Genomic DNA, 25,232 nt, shown 5'->3' with positions numbered 1-25,232 from the left:
GGTTGCTATCAGCCCTGTGCCATTCAGATTTCTTCAGTGTCCAGCTGAGACATGAAATGTCTGGTGCATCAGGCAGATCCCCCGCAGGCTTGTGTTTAATGAAATATTCAGCTCATTTGAAAGGTTACAGGGGAAGGTTAAGAGGACTCTTATAGACGGAGCTATTTCTAGTCAAACAGGGAATGTCAAGATAAACATTATGGGCCAGATTCCAATGTCAGCTACCCCAGGGTAAATCCAGAGTAACTGAGCTGGGTTCTGGGGAGTTACTCCTGATTTGCACGGCTGCAAGAAGGGGAGAAAATCAGGGCTAAATGAGGAGGGGGAGTAGGAAGAGACGCCAGCAGACGAATAAAGTGAAAGCAGGCCCCTGCCGCACCTTGGTGTCTAGCAGCGGTAACTCCCCTAAAGCGGTGGAGTCCGCGCAGGTTTACACGGGTAGGGTGACCAGATGTCCCGATTTTATAGGACAGTTCCGATGTTTGGGTCTTTTTCTTATATAGGCTCCTCTCACCCCCTTGCGCTCCGGTCACCCCATGCACCGGGGTAAGCGAGAGGAGACGCAGGCCCAGTTCCTTGCTCGCCTCTCACTCTGCGGCCCCTGCGGGTGGCAGATTGGTGCAAGTGACACGCCCGGCCCCTGGCACCCAGTGTAAGTGATCACAGCACCCGGGGGAGGGATCACACCCCAGCTACCCCCCCGGTCCCTTTCCGCAGCGCCTCTGGAGCCCGGCACAGGGCGGGGCCCGGCTCCCCGCGCCTTGCCCGGCAGCGCCCCCTGGCGGCCCGTGCGCGGCGGCCCTGGCCCGGTGCCCGGCGAGAGGAGCCCGGCCCGGCCCCGCTGACAGTCGGCGGCGAGCAGCGGCCATGTCCTTCTGCGCCTTCTTCGGCGGCGAGGCGTTCCGGGGCCACTTCGAGCCCGGTAGGGAGCGCGGCGCCGGCGGGGGCTGCCCCGAGCGGCCGGCCGGAGCCCCGCGTCCGTAGGGGCGGCTGTCGGCCCGGGGAGGGGCGGCTATCGTGCGTAGGGGCCGGGCTCCTCTCCATAGGGGTGGCCGGGATCCCCCAGTCCATGGGGTGGGCAGGTTCCTGTCCATAGGGGTGTCTGGGATCCCCCTGTCCATAGGGGTGGCCAGGTTCCTGTCCATAGGGGTGGCTGGGCTCCCCCAGTCCATAGGGGTGGCTGGGATCCCCCTGTCCATAGGGGTGGCCGGGATCCCTCTCTCCATAGGGGGCCTGGGATCCCCCAGTCCATAGGGGGGGCCGGGCTCCCCCAGTCCATGGGGGTGGCCGGGCTCCCCCTGTCCATGGGGTGGGCAGGTTCCTGTCCATAGGGGTGGCCGGGCTCCCTCTCTCCATAGGGGTGGCCATTGCCCATAGGGGTCGGGCTCCTGTCTATAGGGGTGGCTGGGATCCCCCTTTCCATAGGTGTGGCCATTGCCCTAACCCTAACCCTTTGCCAGCCCCCTCCTGGTAACACGGGGCCCTGATCAGCTCAGTCGTGGGGCCTGGGTATGAGCTCCCCCAATCCCTGGGTGGCCGCACAGAACCTCAGACCCTCTCTGCAGGGCGCTGCGCCCCCAGTGTCTTCCCGTCTCCTGGCGCAGGGTGACTCTGAACCGGATCCTCCCCGGATGCCAGCCAGGCCCCACTAGTCACATGACTCCCCAGGAGGGGCACAGGTGTGTGCAGAGCCCCCTGGCACCCAGGCCAGTGCGTGGGAGTGGCAGGTAGCTCGGACTGCGCAGAGCCCGGCTGGGTTGGGCCCAGTCTTGCTGGAGAAAGCGCGCCGGGGCTGGGGTCAGCAGGAGGTGGGTGTGGACCAGGGCTTAGCATGGACTTCTGTTCTGAGCTGTGCTTGAGCCAAAGGTGCATAAGGAACAGGCCAGTGTGTGTGTGACAGAGAGGACTCAGAACTGTGTCATAGGCCCTGTACTGCTTGTAGCTAAATGGGATTCTCTTTAGTTCATGTGACGGGGCATGCGATTTTGCAGCAGAACGCTCTGAGATTTCATCCCTTGCCACCACCATGAAATCCTGAGTCATATCTTGGCCACTGGAAAGTGACAGCAGGTGGCGGTAGGTTTGGTTAAGCTGTGTAGGTGACCTGTTGGTGTATCCTGGCCTGAGTCCCTGTTTAGCAGGGCTGTATTGTAAACCATCCTTTGAGGTGATCGTCTCTGACCTTGCGCGCTGTCTGGGCAGCAGGATGCAGGCGTTACAGGTGCAGCACACACGCGATTGAATTTGCCACCCGAAGTTAACCCGTCATTTCTCCTGTCCCCCTCCCCAGGCATTTACGTCTGCTCCAAATGCGGTTATGAGCTGTTCTCCAGCAAAGCAAAATACCAGCACTCGTCGCCGTGGCCGGCCTTCACTGAAACCATTCACGCCGACAGCGTGGCCAAGTACGAAGAGCGACCGGGCGCCTTGAAGGTGCTGATGAAAACCTCGTAGAGAGTAAAGCAGAAGCTTGCCAGCTCTCCCTGACTTGTCTCTGCTAAAGGGGCCGTTCCAGTGCCTGCTGCTCGCTGTCCGAATAGCAGCACAAAGGGAGCGCCCGTGGGTTGGCCCCGGTTCATTCGTTTTCCTCCCTTGCATCTTCTAGGTGTCCTGCGGCAAATGTGGTAATGGGCTGGGCCATGAGTTCCTCAACGACGGGCTGAAGAGGGGGCAGTCTCGCTTCTGAATATTCAGTAGCTCGCTGAAATTCATCTCTGCAGGTGAGGGCTGTACCCGGACGGTCCCTCTGGCTGGGGTCTGCCTGGTTTGATTAGAGACTCCAGTGGTTTCCAGGGTTTGAGCGAGAGCATGTTTAATAAGAATGCATTTGTCTAGCATCCGCGTTTGGTGTCTCCATCTCCAAGGACCAGTGTAAAGGCCGCGCCCCTCCCCATTCCCAAACACAGCTGGGGCATTGAGAGTACCCCTGGGAGCATTCTTGATCAGGCCTGCCTCCTGGGAAGGAGTGAGGTGCCTTCATTTGTTTCCCTCTTTCTTCCACCTCTGTTAGCGAGACAGCCACTGTCCAGGATCATGGCCGTTGTGGCAGAAAGTGCCCAGGGGGCCTCAGGCTGACCCGATTAACAAATACCAGGAAATGTTCTTCCCTGGGGCCCTCTCTGGTTAGGTCAATGGGAACAAGAGCAGGCACCAAGCTAACAAAGTGATGAGGCTGGAGCCGCGTTGGTAAACTCTCCTGGGTGTGGTCCCACTGATCTTGTTCTCTGTGAGATTTGTGTTGATGAGCTGTGTTGTGCTTCACGTTCAGTTAGAGGGTGGCTGGTTTTTATTAGGTCATTGGCAGGGCCGCCCAGAGAGGGGAGCAAGTGGGGCAATTTGCCCCAGGCCCTGCAGGGGCCCCGCGAGCCCTGGCCCGGTGGCCGTCCGGGTCTTCGGCAGCATTTCGGCGGCGGGTCCTTCAGTGCTGCCAAAGACGTGGAGCAACTGAAGGGCCCCCCGCCGCCAAAATGCCTCAGCCAAGCTTGTGGTCTGGGGAAAAATTCCTTCCCAGCCCCGAAGTGGAGACAGCACAAGCCACTAAGACCTAGATAAGCGGGGCAGGGTGGGTTGGCGGCTGGAAACCAGCAATCAGGAAGTAGCCCTGTGCACAGGGCTCCTATCATGGCTCCAAATCCTGCGAGACCTCAAACCTACCCTGGAAGTGCAGTGTGGGCTGGAAATCTCACGAGCCCCATCCTGTCCTTTTGCCCTCTCTCATCACGGGAGGCCCCAAAACTCACTCAGCTCAGGGCCTTCTTAGCTAGGTAATTCCTCCTGTGTCTCTGCCCCATTTCAAAGTGTGTTAGAGACGTTAACGATGGAAGTTCTATAAAAGCCTTGTTAGAGAGGTAAAGATGCCCCCCATTTTACAGATGGGGAAACTGAGAACAAGAGGGTTTGATCCTGCTGCCAGGGGGGTTCTGCAAAGCAAGGAGCAAGGTTCTGAGGGACTTGCCCAAGGGCAGAGAGGGTGCAAGAGCAGAGCCCGAATTAGAACCAAAAACTCGGCGCATCCAGCTCGGCCTGCTAGTCCCCAGACCACGAAACTTGTGAAATATTAACTGTGTTCATCCAAACTTCCGGTGTGTAATTAGCAGGGGATTCCAGAGGAGTGGTGTCGAAAGGCTGACTTGTTGATTTTGTTTCCCCCTTTCTCAGACAAAGCGGAGCAGAACCTTAAGAAGTAAGCGGGCTGCCGGACTCACTCGCTGCTTATAGTGGACTCCTACACGCTACCCATTGTTTCCTGTGATAACGGTTTGGGATCAAGTGCCTGTGTGCTCTAAATGAGAATCTAGTGAAGCAAAGTTCCTCCAGGCTTCTGCAATACAAAGCCTCCCATCAGAGATCGGTGCTGGGTGCTGGTTTGTCAGCTGGGAACATGAGGTTGGGGGAGCAGAAGGGAAATGGGACACTGATCTCTGATTGCCTTTGCTCTGTCAGGTGGGTTATCTCTTCCCTAGAGCGAATGTGGCACAAGGTGACAACTTCTGCTTTGAACCATCTGGTTGCAAACTTGTACATAGTTAGGGCCCTACCAAATTCACGGTCCATTTTGGTCAATTTCACGGTTATAGGATTTAAAAAATTGTAAATTTCATGATTTCAGATATTTAAATCTGAAATTTCATGGTGTTGTATCTGTAGGGATCCTGACCCAAAAGAGGGTTGGCGGGAGTTACAGGGTTATTGTAGGGAGAAGGTCACGGTATTGCCACCCTTACTTCTGCGCTGCTGCTGGTGACGGCGCTGCCTTCAGAGCTAGGTGGCCGGAGAGTGGCAACTGCTGGCTAAGAGCCCAGCTCTAAGGATGGCATGGTATGGTATTGCCACCTTGACTTCTGCGCTGCTGCCTTCAGAGCTGGGCACCTGGCCAGCAGCTGGCGTTCTCTGGCCACCCAGCTCTGACCACAGTGCAGAAGTCAGGGTGGCAATACTGTGACCCCCCTACAATAACCCTGCATCCCCCGCCGCCCACGTCCCCTTTTGGGTCGGGATCCCCAGTTTGAGAAACGCTGGTCTGCCCCATGAAATCTGTACAGTACAGGGTAAAAGTACACAAAAGACCAAATTTCACAGGGAAGACCAGATTTCATGGTCCGTGACTTGTCCCCTAAACATAGTGAATGGGGGAGAAGCAAATGCTGTAACTCCTTCTCATCCATCAGACCCTACCCCCAGCAACCCCATGTCCCAAAACAGCCCAGCCTCTGTCCAGTACCAGCTACTGAATTCCTTCTCTCCTGTCCATTATAAGTAGCGTGCACGATGGGTGAAATCTTGGCCCTGTTGATGTCAATAGGAGTTTTGCTGTTGTCTTCAAAGGAGCCAACATTTCACCCTTTATTTCCAGAATGAAATACGGAGATATTGGGTGGAGATTCGGATCTCTTATGCCCATGTAAATCCAGAGTTACTGCATTGAAATCAGTAGGGAGTGACGCTGGATTTAACTGAGATTCGAATCTGGTCCCATTCTCACATGCTATTTTCTGGTCTGGGATCATGGTATGAATTGCCCTAGGTAAACCCTTCCAGGATGGTTAGGGTAAGGATGTTTGGATGATCCTACCAGATAATCGCTCTGGGTATTTTATCTCTTTTGCACACAATAGAAATAATTTTAGAAGTTGATTTGATTTTATTCTGCGTTGGGCCTGATTCTGATCTCGCCGTGTGCTGGTTTTATTACTGTGTGACTCCACTGGCCTTAGCAGAGTTATTCTTGATTTACACCAGAGTAAGGGAGCTCAGAATTGGGCCCTTTCAGCAAAAACTTGCATAGCTCAGGCTTTGGAAATCATGTGTGAATTACCTCTAGATACTAAGGGCTATTATATTTATTTCCCCTTGAATCAGCACCTCATCCTCCCCTTCACCACACTGCCCACTGCCGTTCCCTTGGGCTGGAATGTGCGTATCTTCCTCCAAACCCTAGACCCTCGTTTGTTCCTTGATCGGTCCACAGGGACACCAGTACAAATGCACAACGGGGTTGCTTTCTCCTCCTTGAGTCTCTTCGGCTGTCTCCTTGGAGGGGCTCCATTCTGCTCTCAGTGACGTTAGTGTAACTCCGTGGGTGGCGGTGGATTTATGCCACATTAAGGTCCTGATCCTGCTGCCACCGAAGTGGGTGGCAAAACGTCCACTGGCTTTGGTGGTGTAGGATCACCACTGACTCTAAGTGAGATCAGAATCTGCCCCCCAGCTGGACTGGTGCAGCTCCAAGTGCCATCTTGAACCTGCATCGTGACTGTAGAGCTCCAGGAAGCCCCCCTTTAACCACAGCAGCCCTCTTATGGAGCGAAGATTGGAGGTGCACAGCGCAATAGGGAACTGGGTCCACCCCCGGTGGGCAGAGGACTAAGGCACGCTGATGGCAGTATTACGGTTCATCTGCACTGAGGGGCACTTTACAAGCTGCATTTTGCCTGCTGAGGTGCAGCCCAGGGGCGGAGGGGAGGTGACCGGGACCCCGTACAAAGAACGTGACATCCCAGCTTAGCACTGGGCCTTTGCTGCTGCTGCTTGTATCTGCCTCTGTAACTGTCGACCTGATAATAAACCATTGATTCATTGTCCCGGAGCAATAACCTGCTTTGTGAAGCATTCCTCATGCTGACCCCTGCGGGGAATAAATCCCAGTTTTCCTCTTCTGTTTTCTGCATCCTCACTGTATTGAATGGCAGGATGAGGAGGGAGAAAACAGATTTATTATTATTTTTGTCTGAGTGCCCAAAGATGTGCTAGACACGTCACAGTCACATGTCTGAGACCGTAACCTCTTTGGGTCAGAGACCCTATCTTCCTCGCACAAGCCTGGCTTGGAGTACAAATAGCAAGTTTTGTATTGCCCCCCGTCACCATCGTCTCTGGGCCCCTTCCCCATAAATTCGACAGCGATAGCGAAAGCGCTAATGGACTGGACACTCGGGCTCTTCTTCCCTTTTGGGGTGGCAGCTCTGTTTGGGAGAGTGGTTCTGGTTCTGAGGTTTTAAAAAGAGTGTATTCGTTTACTTTGTTTAGGTTTGTTTGTTTCACGGCCATTTTTGTCTTTTTGGTTGGCTGGGGTTGGTTGGAAAGAAGGGAGAGTCAGTGCTGGGGCATTGTAATGGTGAAAGGGCCTTTTGGAAGGAATCTCACCAATCCAGTTGCAAAATTATAGCCCCAGAGTCACACACAGGAGGAATCTGCCTCTGAATGGGTTTGTTTATTCTGACAAGCTCGGGTACCCTGTCTCCTGTGGACAGTTATGGAGCTTCCATCTGGCTGACTCGCTGGAAAAGGACAATGTGGACAGACAGACAGACACACACACACACGCGCACAACACACACTTTTGGTCAAGAGCGAATGCATTAGAATATGAAACCAAAACGAGAAGTGTTTTCAGTAGCAGTGGCTGCAGCGTGTCAGGCGTGATGCAAGCTTGCTTGTTTTACAGTGGGTCTGACATCGGCGTAATTTTCTGCACAACATTTGCCATCGCTCGCCTCCATGACTGTGTCCAGGTGGCTCTCTTTGACCGCTCTCTCCTTAAACTGGAATCTGCCTGAGTCTGCTCCTCATGCCTCTGCTAGGGTGAAATCTGCCTTCTGGGACGGCAGGGAGCCAGTCAAACCTTCCTTCTGCAGTTGCCTCCGGCCTTTGCAGAGGGGCGCACACCTCTCTTGTTTTCCCTGATGCACAGCTCTGACTCCAGCTGCTACCAAATATTGCTGCCTGTGCTCTGACTGTACATGGGTGAGCACACCAGTTCTGGCTCAGTTACACTGGTCGCTAATCAGCTTTCTGTATTAGGTCCAAGCTGCTGCACAACTGATGAAACCTTTGAGCCAAGCTCTTCCTCTGATCTGGTCACCTCTAAGCATCGGGCCAGGTCATCGGCTGCTGGCCCACTTGTAACTCCAGGATGTAGCCACCACTGCAAATCCAGGGCCATGTCTGCTTCTTGCATTTAGCACTGCTCTTTAAGAGCCTACTTGGACATGGCTGGGACCCCTCCCCACTTCCCGAAGCAACGCTGACGACTCAGCTTTTGGGTTTCAGTCATTTTCGTGCGGTATGGAATTGCTGTGCACCTCACCGGGCCTCTGGAGGGCAGGCGGGATGTGAGTTTACAGCCTGGGCCTGCAAAGACACATGTGAGTGATGTTACTGACGCGCATTGTCCCATTGAACTAGATGTTCAGGCTCAGATGGAGAAGACAAAAGGGGACAGTGAGGATGGAATCGGGGCAGGGCCCAGGCATAGGAGGAGACACGGGTGGGGCAAAGTCACGGGCAGCTTTGGAGACAAGGAGCAGCATGAGTGTGCTAGGGAAGTGGAGTGAAAGTTGCTGTCCTAACTCGCCTCAGTGCCTGGCAGCCCTCCCTGGGAAGGGCCGGCTGAAATCTTGTGGCCTCATTTTCATCCTTACTGTTGTAGCTGCAGGCTGAAATGAAGGCTTCCCTGCAAATCCACTCTCCTTCTCCCAAGCACCTGAATCCAGTTTCCTTCCAAGCCTTATTTATTAAAAAACAAAACCTGATTCACTTTCCAGCCAAGCTGTTGCGTGTCAGCCTTCAGCCCCGAGCCGTCTTCTAGACAGGCAGCGGTGAAGGTGGGTCCAGTAGAGCTAGACTCTCCTGAGCATTTGTACAGGGCGGGGAGAACAGCCTCTTAGGTGACCTGGTCATTGCTTCGCTTGTGAAAACAGATTGATACCTCGTAGCAAGCAAAGATTCGCTCTCTCTCCAAGCTCTCTTTGCTGGGAGGAAACGCAGAATCATTTACAGCAACGCAAAGATTGCAAGGACAACGTCCCTGAACCCCGACTCCGAGCGTTGGACATGACGCTGTCTGCGCCGAAGTAAACTACGGGGGAATGCTGCTCCCCAAGACTGGAATAACAGGGATGTCAGGACGGAGGGTACAGCCTACAGGGTGGATAAGGGGTGTGTTGGCAGAGTTTGTGAGGAATGGAGCATCAGGGAGCCTGGATTGAGCACACAGGCCAGGATCAAAGTGCATTGGGTGAGCTCCATGGGGGGAGCTCAGAACTGAAATAACAGAGGTTGTTGCTGGAGAAGATTGAGGTGCATCGGCAGAGCTGTGGGTGGCTGTCGAAAGGGGGCAGAATTGGATTTGTCTTATCGATGATTTAATATAGAATAGTGCCGGCAGATCTGTTAGTATCACCGATTTTCTATCCCCCAAACTTCAAGCTCCTGGATTCTTTGTAATGCCCCCCCCTGCCCCCCAACCAAGCTGAGTATTCTCCTCCCCTTCACTCTGGCGCAGGCCCCATTGTCCCTGGAGTTAGTTTCTTTGTAAGGAAAAGATCTGATTAGTTCAGCCTCCAATAGCTGTATAACAGAGAGAGACTTTACTTAGATTGTCAGCTCTTTGGAACAGGGACCATCTTTTTGTATATATGTTTGTACAGCACCGAGCACAATAGGGTTCTGGTCTATGACTGGTGCTCCCGGTGCTCTCACCGTACAAATAATAATAATAATTGATAATTACTTCTTTTGCGCAGTGGCAGTATCCTAGCCAATGAGGTTAATCTGAGGTGTGATTATTGCTAGTTGAAAACTTTTCAACTGGGTTTAATGTTGACTTGCTGTACCCCAAACAGACACTAGGGGGTGCAGTTGCTATTCCAAATGTCCCCTTTGCCCAAAGATGCATGTAGATGTTGAAGTTTTTCCACCGGTGCCCTTCGCAGAGCGAGTTGACTTATCGTGAGCGTCCATTAAAGTGACATCGCTTGTGAGCAGTCACAAAGGAAAGAAGACCCATTAGCGGGGAGCAAGGGCTGTAGGGGGACTGAGCGGATTCAAGCCTTAGAAGCAGGGATTTCGAAGGGAAGTAGGAGGTGTCTCGCAGCCCACCGGGCAATGGACTGACATGGCTTAGTGCTGAGGACGACACCAGAGCCCTGCAAATGGGCATGATGTGCTAACAGAACACGGAGTAACAAATGCTCCTTCCCCAGAGAGCTTACACACCTAAGCCCCGCCACCAGCGCAGGAAGCAGGTGCTTGGGGCGGCCCATGGAAAGGGGCGGCACGTCCGAGGTCCCTCTCGGAGGGAAGGACCGGCCACCGAAGAATGAAGCGGTGCGGTAGAGCTGCCGCCGAAGTGCCGCCGATCGCGGCTTTATCCTTTTTTTTTTTCCTTCTTCGCTGCTTGGGGCGGCAAAAAAGCTGGAGCCGGCCCTGCCTGCCACCCAGGGCTGAAACCCTTCGCCTTGGCCAGCAAGTCTAACGCCAGCCCTGGTGACCCCATTAAACCGGGGTCCTGACCCCCAGTTTGAGAACCGCTGCTCTGTTGCATAAGCAGGGCTACAGATCTGGTCCAGTAGTGGGGGGAGAGCAGCATAGTAAGGATTCATGCAATGAGAAGCTTTAAGGGGCAAATCCTGCCCTTCCCTCAATACAACGTAAGGGCCAGGCCTTTTGCAGGCTGAGTTACAGGGTGGGTGCCTAGAGCTGAGAGAAGCTGCAGAACTGGTGTGTGTGGGGAGGCATAATGCAGGATTGTGCTCTGCGGGGTGGGATCTGAGCAGGGCAGCGTGGAGAAGTGCGGGCTTAGGAACGGGGATGGCTGGTGGATCCATACATGGCCTGAATTCTCCATGACCCCTGGGGTGGAGGCCCCCTACCCCATCTCTCTCCCACATCTGCCAATTTAGGGTCCATCCCTTGAGCACTTGTGCATGTGGGGCCTTTGTCTCCTGGGGTGTGGGGGGTGGGGTGCCAGAAGGACAAGCCCCTCCCTCTGGTCTTGACCCTGTGAGCACTTCTGACAGGTGTGAGGTGGTTGTGATTCCGTGCGAATGTGAGCAGACCCTCCAGGGGGGTGCAGATGAGGGTCCGAGCTGGGCTGAGTCCTGGGCAGTGGGGAGTCCCAGGCCCCCTGCTGGCCCATTCAGTAATGGCTAGTGAGAAGGGGGCAGGGTATGGGCTGAACAGTCAGCGACTTAAGCATGAACTTCTAACAAAGAGCCGAGCCTCCCTCCTGCTCCCAGCATACACAGCAGTGATCTTGTTAGGGCAGGGTCAGGTTTGCACACCCCGTTCTTGTGTGCTGCTACCCTCTGTCCTTTGCGCTGTGTGGGAGCTCACCCCAGGCAGTGCAATTGAAATGCCCATCTACTATCTGGGCCTGATCCTGAAACCACTGAAGCTGCTGCAAGGGCGGGCGTTGGCTTGGACAGCAGCATTGGCACGAGAGCAAAATGAACAGGACGGCGAGGATCTAAGTTTTCTGAGTTGACGGCACCTTGCACTATGACGACCCCGCTCCCTTTCTATTGCCGGGGCCTTGTGCCCTGCTTTATGCCGGCAGAACTCAGTGTCACTCTGGCCTGAATCCAGCTCAGGCGTTGGAGCTGAGAATTACGTTTCCCCAGTGTCCTGCTGTTCCAGTTTTGCAATCTGCAGGCTTCCCAGTGAGCATTAGCTTCTCTGAAGGCTCCTGGTAGGCTTCTCTCTGCTTGGATCAGCCAACAGCTTGGATAGCATAGAATAAATGCTCATGACTTGTTTGGAGTGAAAGGTCTGGATTATGCCTCCTTTCCTGGCTTTGTCACATACGGAACGCGCTAAGGATTTCGGTGTTAACTAAAGACTGTTCCAATGAGCACACGAAGCCAGGAACAATAGGTAGTCACAACCCAAAGTCTTTGCAGGAGTCTGCAAGTCTGCTGCTTCCCCCTTTGCCCCTTTCGTCACAGTCTATACCTTGATTCTCAGTTCGCTGGCACGGTGCAGCATGTGCCTATAAATCACGACCTGTTTCCTTGACGGGCATCGGTGAATGTTATTCTGTGCCAGGCGAATTGCTGACGAGTCCCAGCAGAGCAAGGGATGAGGTATCTGCTGGGATAGCATCCGGGGCAATGAGTGACGAAGATTATTTAAGGTCGGCCACAGCACCTGGTGGCAGGGCGCAGATGCCTCAGCTGAGAGCCGAGTCGCTGCTTTGATCTCCTGCCGGCGTACAGGGAGGGCTGGCGAAGGAGGACTGAAGGTCCAGGCAGGCATACAGAAGGGACACAGGGTACAGCTCCCCAATGGAGAGAGAGAGGAACCTCCGCGGAGGCTGAGTTGCTAAGGGGATGGCGTGTAGCCAGGGCTCTCTTTGATTCTCTCCCCCTGCTCAGTCTTTTGGCTGCTGAAGCTGCTCTCCTGCACCTAGACCAGGTGGCTGGGTGCCTCCAGGTGGCTCAGGGAGCGGTAATGAAAGGAAGAGCTTTGGGGCTTTGGTGAGTGCCAGTTTGTTTTGATCTATATTGGGCCGAATCCTGCAGTCCTTCCAAATGTTGCACTCAGGCAAACTCCTAGGCACGTCTCTGAGCAGGCACTGAGTAAACCTGGAGTAAAAGCCGGCTGAGGACCACAGGGTCTGGCCCACTGGGTTTTGTAAACACCGTTATGAAAACAGAATGGGGAAAACGGCAAGGAGCCCAGTTCTACCCCTGTCAGATGGGGCCTGATCCTGCAATGTGTCTAGCTCCTTCTGTGATGCTCTGACCATCCTCACTTCCCTGTGATGTGGGTGGGAGCTGCGGGCGCTCAGTATCGCACAGGATCAGCCCCTAAGTCAGACAATCATAGGAATGTAGTCCTGGAAGGGACCGGTCCAGCCCCCTGCACTGAGGCATGACCAAGTAAACCTAGACCCTCCCTGACCAGTGTTTGTCCAGCTTGTTTTTAAAAACCTCCCTTCTGCAGATTAAGCCCATTACGACTTGTCCTGCCTCCAGTGGACATGGAGAACAGCTGATCACCGTCCTCTTTATAACAGCTATCAACATATGTAAGTCACAATTTAGCTTATGCACTAATACTGTGAGTTCTTCCTGTTTATTCCCAATATGCCTTGCATTTGTCTATAGACACATTGGCCCTATTGTAATGACCCAGAACATTTATGAATAAGATGCATTGGATTTTCTTTTTTCCCCGTGTCTAAAATGCTCTTCTCCTTCTTGGTCAGGCAGACCCCATTTCGTCCTGCTCGCCTAGCTGGCTTGCAGAGCTGGAGGGGAGCAGGGCGTTTGGACTTTTATTGAGATTTGAGTGTCTCAAGTTAACCTCGTCTTGCAAGCTACCCAGGTGCCACAGTGATGGGTGCCATGTCAACACGGCAGTGATAACAACAATCGTTTGGAAAACCTCATCGATCAGGGGGCTCCGCTACATTAGCACCTGCGTGTGGTGGGATTCGAGCATTTTTTTCCTTCTTTCCTCTCCCTTCTGTTCAGATACTTTGCAGCCTGCTCCTGGGCCCTCACTCCCTTTGGAATCCCTGCTAGCCCCCAGCCAACACTTTCAAGAGAGGCTAGTGATTTTGGATACCTTGGGGGGCCTGATTTTGAACAAGTCTCGAGCACCCACCAGCTGGAAACCAGGCCACTTTGCAGTGTCTCAGATGTTGGGTAGCGCTTTATAAAGCTGCAGATCTTTACCTCTCTGAACGTTGGTTTGGGCATCCTCCGTGCGTCCCCGGAGATGGTCACTGGGTTGGGAATGGCTTCTTCCACAGCCACACTTGGAATCACCACTAATTCCCCAGTTTGTTCCCACGCCTCCGTCTCCATCCCCCACCGCGCTGTCATCAGCTCCTGGTGGGCTGATGAGATTTCAGTGCTTCCTTCAGTGCCCCCTGCGGCAAGATGGATCGTGCAGTGATGCAGACAAGCCGCAGGCTAAAGTCTGTCTCTTTCAATATTGTTTTCAGCCCTAACACATCTCATGCTATTTGAGAAGGAATTCCGTTTCCCTGCAGAATAGCCAGACCTAGTGTAAAAGCCAGCAGGCTGTCCTGGAAGCTGGAGTGGCTGGACCATTTCTCTCTCTCTCTCTTTTTTTTTTTGGTTACAGTTCCATTTTTTAAACATATGCTGAAGATGATCTTTCCAAGGGGTTTCTTTGTTCTGCTGTGGGAGCACTAAGGATGTCTCCATTTCCCTCTCTCTGGAGCCCATCTCACAGTAGGGACTAGCCGGACTACACTTCCAAACCTTAGGAGATTCATCCGGCATTAACCCAGTGCATGGCCCCAAAGCAGCCCGGACCAGGAGTGCTTTCTAAGCAGCATGGTGATCGGCTCCAAAGTGACATCTCATGCAGTCCTCCTCGTCCAAGACAGTGGGTGGAGGGAATTGTGTGGCTGGCAAACCCAGAGAAAGGGAAGAGTCAGGGGGAAAGCAGCAAGGGATAGGATAGTGGAGACCTTGGCTGCTGAAGAGAGGGGCCCCTGAATTGGAATCTGGAGTAGAGGGTGGGCCCGCCACTGGGGAAGTGGCACAGAGCAGGCAGTGAAGAGCGGACTGCCTGGGACAGTTTGCCCCAAAAGACTTGGATACCCCAGAAGAGGAGGCCCATAGTGGCCTGGCCGGAGGGCCAAGTCACAAAGTGGAAGCTACAGCTCCTGGAAGGAGAGGGCTGCCAGGCGAGAAAGGATGAGGGGTGGAGAGACCGCCAGAGAGGGTGCAGCACCTGGAAGGAGCTAATCCCCAGAGTGGCCAGGAGAAGGTGCCCCTAGCAGTGAGTAGACCCTGTGACAGGTCCACATTGTGGTAGTGCTGTACACGCATATAGTAAGAGAGAGTCCCTGCCCTGAAGAGCTTACAATCAAAAGAGACAGCGTGGGAAGTGAAATGGGGGAAGTGATAGGAACAGAACCCGGCACTCCTGACTCCCACTCCGGTACCTAGTCACTGGATTGCATGGCCTTGCTACCTCTTTACTTCCAGCAAACGACGCTTCGACCTTGAAAGGCACAGCACGCAGAAAACCAAATCATAGCCGGCAGAGATGGTTCTAGGGTCCCATCACTGGGGGGGGACAACAAGGGGGGATTTTGGGGCCCACGGATGCCTCTATTTAAAAAACACACAACCTTCCAGGAGTCCAGGGGCTAGTGAGACCCCTGGAAAATCTTGGATTTTAAAGAGTTTTTAAAATTAAAATTTGGCTCCTGTATCAGTATTTTGCTGTGATCTATAAAGGGTGAGGACTCTCCAATCCACTGCTGTTCTGTTGCTTAACATTAGAAACTTTGTACCTAGTCTGGCCTTTCTGACCAGCATTTGTGGCCCTCTGAAGATTGTTTGGGGCGGAGGAGAGATTTGTCCCCCTGGTAGTACTGGGCCTGATAATAAGTGCATAGCTCTGTGCATCCTAATGTCATTATCCACATGTGTGTATGATTCAAAACTGATAAAAAGATGTACATTTCCCGAACCCTCCCCCGCCCACACATAATCAGCCTGTGGAAGTCATTGTCACATGATATCGTTGAGCCCAAGAACCTAGTGAGATTCTGGAAGAGACTGGACATTTATATGGATACCAGAATGCCCAGTTATAATAGTTAATGCTAACAAAATTGTTGGAGGAGAATTCACACCTCCTACTTCAGGGCTTCAGCTGATCTTTAACTATTAGGATATGTCTATGCTGCAAAGAAAAACCTGTGGCCCTGAGTCTCAGAGCCCAGGTTTGTGGGGCTCAGGCTGTGGGGCTAAAAAGAGCAGTGTAGCCATTCCTGCTTGGGCTGGAGCCTGGACCCCGAGACCCTCCCTCTTGCCAGGTTTCAGAGCATTCACTAACCCGGCTGGCCATTGTTAGAGACCTCCGCAGCCCTGTCTGGGATTCCCATTTGTTCAAGAACCGTCCTATTTTCTGCTATCACCTTTTCCAAGGCTTGTTCTGCGGAGCGCCTGATTGCCCTATTACTGCTTATCATTGCCTATGATGGGCTCTGATGAGGCCTGCCCCCCTCCTCCATCATTAAACCCTTGTTTTGTTATTCAACTAATGACAATTCTGACTTAATACGAATATTTTGCTTAGTTGAGCAAAAGAGGCCTCGCATCAGCACCATGCATCTAACGAGATAAAGGGCTCCGAGGACAGAAATTGGATTATGTTACCAGGCCTATGGAAACTTCGCTACTTGTTTAAAAAATCATCACTTTCCTTCCCAACAGCCTCAGTCTGACCTTGGGGTTTTTTTTTTTCTTTTGCACGGCACAGAATGGACAGAATGCACCTCTCTGACCTCCGGAGAAATGGCTGGAGTGAAAAGTGGAAATGTCGGAGAGGAAGAGAGATTGACTCCTTTTCTTAATAATAATTAAAAAAACCACAGAAAAGCTCCTATAAAAATGACATTATATTCAAAAACGATCACCAGGCATTAGGAAGTTCTAATGATTGTTATTCCTTTAGGCAAGTTAATTGGGATAAAGCAGCAGTCTGACCCAAGATTACACTGGGTGCAGTAACCTATATATATATCTGTGTCACACACACACACACACACACACACACACACACACACACACACACTCTCTCTCTCTCTCTCTCTCTCTCTCTCTCTCTCTCTTACTTGCCATAAATCCTTTCTGCTCTCGAATACACAGGGCCAGATCCCCAGCACAGCTCCCTTACAGCTGAGCCATGCCAGTTTGCACCACCTGAGGATCTGGGCCACAGACGCCACTTGAGGCTTCTATGCAGTCAGAGACCAGGGACTGAACCACACGGACCTTGTGCCTGATCCACTCCGGCAATTCCTCGGTTCCTTTCTCCCCAGCAGAGCTTAAAGTGGTCTGAAAAGTGTGTGTGTTGGTGGGGACGGTCAGAATCTGGGGGCAGGCGCTTTGGTAAGACTGCTTCAAGTGTGGTGCAAGCGAACCAGCTTGATGAATTATTTGTTTTGGCTGAGTCTGTGACCCCTGGCAATCTCTGCCCTTTAAGTACTGACCCCCTCTTCATTTCTGTCCTTCGGTCAAAATTTTTTTCTAACATCAGCTCGTGCCTCCCCTCCCCACTGAGATTTCCGAGGAAGATCTTTATGGCTATGCCCTTATTTGCGTTACCAGATAGGAGAGAAGAGGTAAAAGCCAGTGCTGAAATCTCACATCGTGTTTTTACCTCTCACCAGCTGTCTGCCCTGGAGACACTCCCTGCTGCGTGATGGACCAGGAATTCTTTAAGAGTTAATGAGGCAGATGGAAAACATCTGGCTCCCAATCAGCCTCCCTGGTGACATACCAAGAGCTGACGTGTGGCGAGCGGTTTGGTGTCATTAACCCCTTCTGGAGGCTCAAGCCCAAACACGGTGATGCCCCAAGTCTTGAAGTCCCCAAACAGCTGGTACATCCTGGCCTCCACCCAATGGCTGCTGAAACTGGCTGGGCTGAGACGTTACTAGAGCTATAGCCCCAGCCAAGGTACCACCCACGGGAGCTCTGACTGGAGGATCGCCCGGCTCCACCGATTGGTTCAGTGACGCTATTGAAGCCAGGAGGAGGAACAGGATGTTTGTCTGAGCAGCGAGGTGGTCTCCTGTTGTGGCTACATTGGACCCCACTTGTGCCTGCTTTCTGCACCCAACTCTGTACCTGATTCCTGCTCTGCCCCTGGCTTCTCCTGCCTTCACTCCCACTGCGCTCCTGCTCCATGCTTGATCCTTGCCTCTCCTCCTGCCCTTTCACCTCATCTCCAATCCTCAGTGACCAGTCCTGGCTCCGACCCCAGCCTCTGACTCCGGCTTGAACCCTGGCTCTGGGGACTGGCAGGTGACTCTGGTGCTGACCCTTGGCTTTGTTCTCCAATCTGGATGCCTGCTTTGCCCACTAGACCGGACTCCTGCTCTGATGACTAGGCCAGACCACCTACCTCCCGGTCCATAACAAAAGCTGGGCGCGGGGACAAAGCAAATGTAAAGTCTCAGTGCCTGTAGAGCCACGAAGAGAAGAAATGTCTTGTGTTTCTTTCCAGGGTCGATGAGTTCTCCAGGTCGATGAGTTCTCCACTCACTGTTGGTCATTTCTTCCCAGGATGTTTAGCGTTAACCATCTGCCCATTGCCTGTGTTGCACAGCTGGGGACGAGGTCCCATTTGAGGGCTACTCCTGAGTCCTGTAATCTGGATCTGCCACTAGCTCACAGGCAAGTCCCATTGTGCGAGGTGCTGTTCGTACATAGAGTAAGGCACAGCCCCTTCCCCCAAAAGAGAAGGAATACAAACAGAGAGGAATGCCGCTGAAGAGAAGATGTGGTTTTTATTGAGATAGATACGGTATACAGTATGCATCCAGCTTTATTGTGGATTTACACCAGTATTGGTGAGATCAGGATTTGGATTATTGTTAGTGTTTTGTACTGAGGAGCGTTGCCTCTTTTTCCTGTATGCGGTGCAAGTAAATGGTGTAAACGTGTGTACCTAGCGTTCCGAGCACTGAGAAATACATTGTTCACAAGCCCCAACGCCACCATTTTAGGAGCTTCTCTTCCTGTTTGGAAGGTAATTGCTCATCACCGATGAGAATCTTGCTAAGACTTCTGTTGCTGTAACGTGCTGTTTTCCTTGAATAGGGGCCTTGTCATGATGTCTAGTCTCTCTCAGGGTTGAGATAATTCATAGCGATCCGATGATCGCTCCGTGCATGTATGGAAATGTTATTCATCAGGTCACTCCCAGCACCAGGGGTTTCTGAGTGCATCTGGCCTCTAGTTTGGGTCTTCTACTAGCGGCACAAGGTCAAAGGTCGCAATTCTAACAGTCTTGATCTTACAGCTGTGGATGTCTAAAGTTTCCTCAAGTTTAACCTTCCTGCAAAGACCGCATAGAACTGCCTATTCATGACATCTGCAAATTGTCAGAAGGAGCGTTACATCAAATTAGCACCAGACACTTGCCTTCCAAGTTGCTTGCTTTGAGCGGCTGTGTGATGGGGGCAACTTTGAAAACTGGGTCAGATGGTATAGTCCAAACGAGGAGGGTCAGATACAACTATCCAAAGTTGGTGCAGCAGTTCCATTCTCAGGAGATAAACTAGCTGGCCACTCCAAGACTACGGCTGGTCAGAGAGACAACCTGAGTGACCCTGATTTATAACAGCTGAAGGTCTGGTTCAGAGACTTCTCTATTTCAAAGCTGGGTCTGATCCCAGCTCCTGCTGCTGTCGAGGGCACTGGCCCCTTCCCGGGTGTAGACCCAGACTGTGTACGTTCCATCTAACAAGTCTTTAGGGCCGTGGTGTGCTAACAATGCCCCAGGCGTAGGACTGCGGCTGCACTCTGTGTTTTGTTCAGAGCTGGTGCAAGGTGCTGCGTTGACAGCCCGGTACCCACAAAACAGATGGAGCATTGACACTGCAGCAAAGGCTCCCCCTCCCCCTCATCCCTACCTTGGTTGGCGCCGGCAATGTCAGGGGAGCTCTGTCTCCAGGGTCCATTCAGTCCTGGGCCTCTCTGCCGAGACTGCCACAAGAAGGGTACTCTCAGTGCCGGCTGGGGTGGTGGCTTTTGTGATGGGGAGCCCGTGTCCAGGCGGAGCTGGACTGAACTCACATGTTCTCTGCTGAATCAGGCCTTCACAAGCGCAGGTCTGTCATGCTGTAACCCAGGGGTCGGCAACCTTTCAGAAGTGGCCCAGTCTTCATTTATTCACTCTAATTTAAGGTTTAGCGTGCCAGTAATACATTTTAATGTTTTTAGAAGGTCTCTTTCTATAAGTCTATAATACAGAACTAAACCATTGTTGTATGTAAAGTAAATAAGGTTTTTAAAATGTTTACGAAGCTTCAATTTAAAATTAAATTGAAATGCAGACCCCCCATTGACCAGTGGCCAGGACCCGGGCAGTGTGAGTGCCACTGAAAATCAGCTCGCGTGCCGCAGGTTGCCTACCCCTGCTGTAACCCATTCATAGAATCATAGAATATCAGGGTTGGAAGGGACCTCAGGAGGTCATCTAGTCCAACCCCCTGCTCAAAGCAGGACCAATCCCAACTAAATCATCCCAACCAGGGCTTTGTCAAGCCGGGCCTTAAAAACCTCTAAGGAAGGAGATTCCACCACCTCCCTAGGTAACCCATTCCAGTGCTTCACCACCCTCCTAGTGAAAAAGTTTTTCCTAATATCCAACCTAAACCTCTCCCACTGCAACTTGAGACCATTACTCCTTGTTCTGTCCAATAATATCTTCACCTTACAGATATGGAAACTTAGGTACAAAGAGGTTAAGTGACTTTGCTCAATGTCACATAAAGGCTATGGGAGAGCCAGGAATAAAACCCAGATCTTATGACTCCTAGTCTTATGCTTTACCCACAAAACCATCCTTCCTCCCTTGGTCAGTGTGTGTCCTGCACCCCTCTCTCTGCCTGATCTACAGGGGAGGTGAGTCTTTTGCAGCCCCCCACTACAGAGCCTGGTTCTTTAGTCCAAGTCTGTGCTGTCAGTTTAGTAAGTCCCTGGTGCAGTCCCCAGCATCAACCAGGGTTGTGGGAAAGAGGAGAAACCATGGAGCAGCAGGATTCCTCAGCGGCATTCCTGCCCACCCAGCCGCACCTCCTCCAGGGCAGTCCAGGCTGGAGGGGGATCTTCAACGCTCTTTAACAAGGCGCGGCCCACGTGCGCCGTGGTGGTAGCTCAGCTTCGTTGCCTGGTGAGGACTTAAACGCTGCTCTCACTTCCCCTGCGATGGAGCATGGGGGAGCACTGGCTTAGCTCCGTTTTTGGCTGCTCGTGACATGCCCTTTGACCGTGGGCCCATAGAAATGGGTGGAGGATAAGAAGGTTCTCTTTATCCCCCCTGTCTAGGGGTTATCCCACTCTCTGGCCATGTATTAGCTGAGTAAGAAATATCCCACCTAGAATTAAAGCTGCTCCTTGAGAATGAAACGGTGTTGCTAAAATATACACTCACCCTTCCTTTCCGACTGGCAGTTCGTTCCTTGTCTCCCTGGAGAGTGGAATTTCATGCATCTCCACAATTGCTAAGCCTTTTTCTGCCCCGCATATCAACCCCGCTGGCCCATTTCATGAAACAGATTTGATGCACTTTCCGTAATCTAATTCTCAGGCTTTTAGAATCGTCATTGTGTTTAAAAAGAATTGCTTTAATTACATCTGGGGCTGTGACAACTCAGCAAGGGGTTGTAGCTATTTTTTTGTCAGTTGCATACAATAAAATTAGATTAAAAAAAACCCTTCTAATTTTACTGACATGCAGAAAAGAAGTTTAATTAGATGAAAGTCATCTTCCTATCAGAACCCCCATTCCCAATCCCTCTGAGAGCAGACCTGTCAATAGAGAAAATCCAAAAACATCTGGAGAAAATTAAAGGCTTATTTCACTGCAGTCTCTGATAATAACTTCATCTATCTTTATTCCTGGCTGCATCACTCCCAGCAGAATTCATGCACCTAATGGGAATGGATAGGTGACCCATTTCCCCCCCCCCCGAGTTTGCCTAATCCAAGCGAATCTCTTAAAGCCAGGAGGTGTTGACATTTGTTTTCAGTTTGTGGTGTGTGTTAATTAGGGAGATAATGACTGGAAACATTCACAGCTAGTCTGAGCTCGCTGGAAAAATGTTTAGCCCAAGGAAAATTTAAATCATGTTTCCCCCGGCTGCTGAGATCTGACTTTTTAAGCAATTAGTGAGGGTTTATGTGTTAATCAGTCATACTTACACGCATCTCTCTCCTAATAATATTCTTCATTTTGTTATATAAAAATATATGCCTCTCCCGCCCCGTTTTCTCCATTTGAAGCAACTGAGCATTATAGCAGATTGTATTTTACTTGAGTGGATCCAGCATCAGCTGATCAAGATTTTCACACTCTCCTTTCTTTTTTGTGATCATTCCTCCTCGCTCTTTATTGGCTTGCGCTGATGATGTTGGCACTGGTTGCCTGTAGTCATGCCTGCTCTGATTCCAGCTGTTGATAGCTTGCCCTTGTACAAAGCTCAACACGCAACAAGGAATGCTAGTGGGGTCCATTCCACTTTCAAGCAGGGGTCAGCCCCTCCAGTACAAATAGCAGTTTTTCTTGCCCGTACTAGGGGGTTTGCACGGGGTCAGCTGCCTCGGCTGGTCGCTGATTGCTGGAATCAAGGACAAATTCCCAAAGACGTCAAGGCCACAGTCGATGGAGATCAATTGGGGATGAATTTATGATGAATTCAGCCCCTTTTCTGTTTGGGAATTATTCACAAATGGATCCTGAGTTTCTCTGAATGGGTTTGTTAATCTGCCAAATGGTGTGAACAGGACTAGGGCAAAGAACTACTTTACACATCCTCTTCTGATAACCTCTGCAATATGACAGTCTGCAGCAGTGTGGCTGTCTATACTTTCTTCCTTCCTACCAACCATTTCTGAAGAACAAATGACCTGACCTATGCCGCTGGAGAGTGACTGCATGTATCATTAGGCAGGCCAAAAAAGAATTTGAAGAGCAGGTAGCAAAAGACTCAAAAACTAACAGCAATTTTTTTGGAAGTACATCAGAAGCAGGAAGGCTGCCAAACAATCAGTGGGGACACTGGATGATCAAGCTGCTAAAGGATTACTCAAGGAAGACAAGGCCGTTGTGGAGAAGCTAAATGAATTCTTTGCATTGGTCTTCACTGCAGAGGATGTGAGGGAGATTCCCACACCTGAGCCATTCTTTTTAGGTGACATCTGAGAAACTGTCCCGGATTGAGGTGTCAGTAGAGGAGGTTTTGGAACAAATCAATAAATTAAACAGTAATAAGTCACCAAGACCAGGTGGTATTCACTAAAGAGTTCTAAAGGAACTCAAATATAAAATTGCAGAACTACTAACTATGGTAAGTAACTTACCACTTAAATCAGTCTTTGTACCAGATGATTGGAGGGTAGCTAATGTAATATTGATTTTTTAAAAAGAAGTTCCAGAGGTGATCCGGGCAGTTACAGGCCAGTAAGCCAAACTTCATTACCCATAAGTCTGTAAAATCATGACAGGTGTGGAGAAAGTGAATAAGGAAGTGTTATTTATCCCTTCCCATAACACAAGAACCAGGGCTCACCTGATGACATTAATAGGCAGCAGGCTTAAAACAAATGAAAGGCAATATTTTTTCACACAATGCACAGTCAACCTGTGGAACTCACTGCCAGGGGATATTGTGAAGGCCAGAAGTATAAGTGAGCTCAAAAAAGAATTAGATAAGTTCATGGAGAATAGATCCATCAATGGACTGGCACTTGAACTAGATAGATTAAAGCTTTTATTAACCAAGACGGTCAGGAATGCATCTCCATTCTCTGGGTGTCCCTGAACCTCTGACTGACAGCTGCTGGGACTAGATGGCAGGGGATGGATCACTCAAAAATTGCTCTGCTCTGTTCATTCCCTCTGAAGCACTTGGCACTGGCCACTGTTGGCAGACAGGGTACTGAGCTAGAAGGATCATTGGTCTGACCCAGTATGGCCATTCCCATGTTCTTATATAAATGGAAGCTCATTGAGGCCCGAGACAGGTAAGCGCTCAGCAATGCTTCCCTCGCTGCACTCCCAGAACTCCCAATTGCAGCAGCAGGAGTTTTTGTCTGCATCAAGTGGAAAAGAGATCCCGGGCAAAAATTTCACACGCTCCTGAGCGACTCTCAATGAGATGCAGAGGATCTCTCCACTGCTCCTGGGGTGAGGTTGTTGCTCGTTATAGATGTACCTGCGCTAACTTTGATCTCGCTATTGTCTGATAAAAGAAGATTCTTCCCTGCAGACCCCCTGCATCCGTGAAGCTGGGAGGCACCAGTTGCTGCCAACTCTCTGACCTTCTGTCGCTCCCAGCTGAGGAGACTTTTCCTGGGAAATCCTGCAAAGGGACTCCCGTGGAATTTTCTGGTGCTTTCCCAGGGTTTTTCCAAAGGAACTGGCTATTTGGATTATGATGCCACGGCATTATCACCTCCCTCTGTAAATACCTTGGGGATGTATTGTCATGTTATGTCTTCTTTATGGCACCAGTGAAATCACACTAAATATATTACAAATAGGGTCTTTTGTTGTGCGACCAAGTTTTTGAGGTTGGATCTGTTAGCTACACCGTTTTGCATAAACAGCTGGTCTGTTTAGCTTGTGTCTGCCTAAGATTCATTGAAGTTCAGGTGAGTAACCTTTTGCATAATGTGGAGAGCATCTGTAGTTACTGTCCTTAGGTGATGGGACTCAGACGGTATGTGCTCATCTGCATACGTTAATAAAGCACGGAGCTCAGAGCAATGTGCTTTCTTGCCTCTTTGGAGGGGTCTCCTTCCCAGCTATTATGGACGAGTCCTGACTTGAAAAGCTCTGTGTCCTTTGTGCTGTCAGGGAGGTACTTTTCTTTCTATTGAACTTCATAGGAGCACTCTTTTAAGTAATACACTTTACTGTCTACAGTAATGATTTGTTGCTTGTAAAACCACCGTGATTAACTATGGTTTAGCCTCCTAGTTTCATGTCTTATCATGTTTCATCTCCCACAAAAGACATTTACAGTCTATTTTCAACTTCAAAGTGAATGCTTTTTGCGTGAGCATTAAGGAAGGCAAATATTTAAACAGAACCTGTATGGTATTGGCCTCTCTTGATGTTCCCTGCTGAGTGAGGATTGATGTCTGCCTCAAAAGGCAGGTTTTTCCTATTGTTTTATCATCAGTGATTAATATTTTATGCTCCCAGTGTTATATATTTGCTGGTTGGCACAGGACTATCCTGTGCTCTCTCCATGTCTTACATGTCTAGCCTTTATGCAATCCAATATAGGAAGTGTGACTCTTGGCAGGGTCCCCTGATCTTATTGAAGCCACATGCCCAAGTTTTTTTGAATTAAGCTCATCTGGATGGCATTAGGACGGGTGGCATGTTTTTCTTCTCTGCTAGTATCTATCGACTGTCATTTTTTTTATGCTTCCTGGCACACATGCTACAAAGACACAATTCTGCTGGTATCAAGCATTTTCGTTTCGTTTTTTTCGCAGCCCTTGTCTTTTATAGTGGTTATTAACGAGGCTGTTTAATAACGTCATAACAAAGTCTTGCACTGATGTAGCAGCTTCCATCCTGAAGGGCTCTTTATAGAGGGCCACATCGTCAGCTAGTGTAAATCAACATGCCTACTGGCTCTGTGCTCTGGGACCGCTCTGCAGTGTGACTCCCCTCCGGGCACACTCTCACTAAGGCAAGCCTCCTTGGCTTCAGCGCCTCCTGGGTCTGACCTCGGAGCATTCATCCCTCCCAGTTTCCCGCCATGAGCTCCCAGGAGGGCATCCACCTGAATGGGACACCTGGGGAAGCCTTGCACCCCCCCCCAAAAGGGGCCATGCACCCCCAGCTTTGCAGTCAGCAGTGACTTTCAGCCAGCGTTGTGAAAGGGTTTATTAGTCGTCTGGAACACAGCATAGAACAGTTCT

At 51.0% G+C, this 25,232-nt stretch overlaps 1 protein-coding gene and 1 pseudogene across 1 annotated transcript; both read left to right on the top strand.

Annotated features, from left to right (window-relative positions):
• Positions 1-762: 762 nt before the first annotated feature.
• MSRB1 (methionine sulfoxide reductase B1) lies at positions 763-6,581 on the top strand. Its single transcript, XM_042853935.2, has 4 exons — positions 763-922; positions 2,291-2,433; positions 2,606-2,720; positions 4,159-6,581. The coding sequence occupies exons 1-4, from the start codon at positions 868-870 to the stop codon at positions 4,185-4,187; spliced, it is 342 nt and encodes a 113-aa protein (XP_042709869.2). The 5' UTR covers positions 763-867; the 3' UTR covers positions 4,188-6,581.
• Positions 6,582-9,512: 2,931 nt separating this feature from the next.
• LOC112059071 (U4 spliceosomal RNA) lies at positions 9,513-9,591 on the top strand (annotated as a pseudogene).
• The last annotated feature ends 15,641 nt before the right edge of the window (positions 9,592-25,232 follow it).

Source organism: Chrysemys picta, chromosome 10 (assembly GCF_011386835.1).
Source record: "Chrysemys picta bellii isolate R12L10 chromosome 10, ASM1138683v2, whole genome shotgun sequence".
In the NCBI taxonomy this organism is placed as follows: Eukaryota; Metazoa; Chordata; order Testudines; family Emydidae; genus Chrysemys; species Chrysemys picta.
Note: the sequence above shows the minus strand (reverse complement) of the source record. Positions and strands in the feature narration are given on the sequence as shown.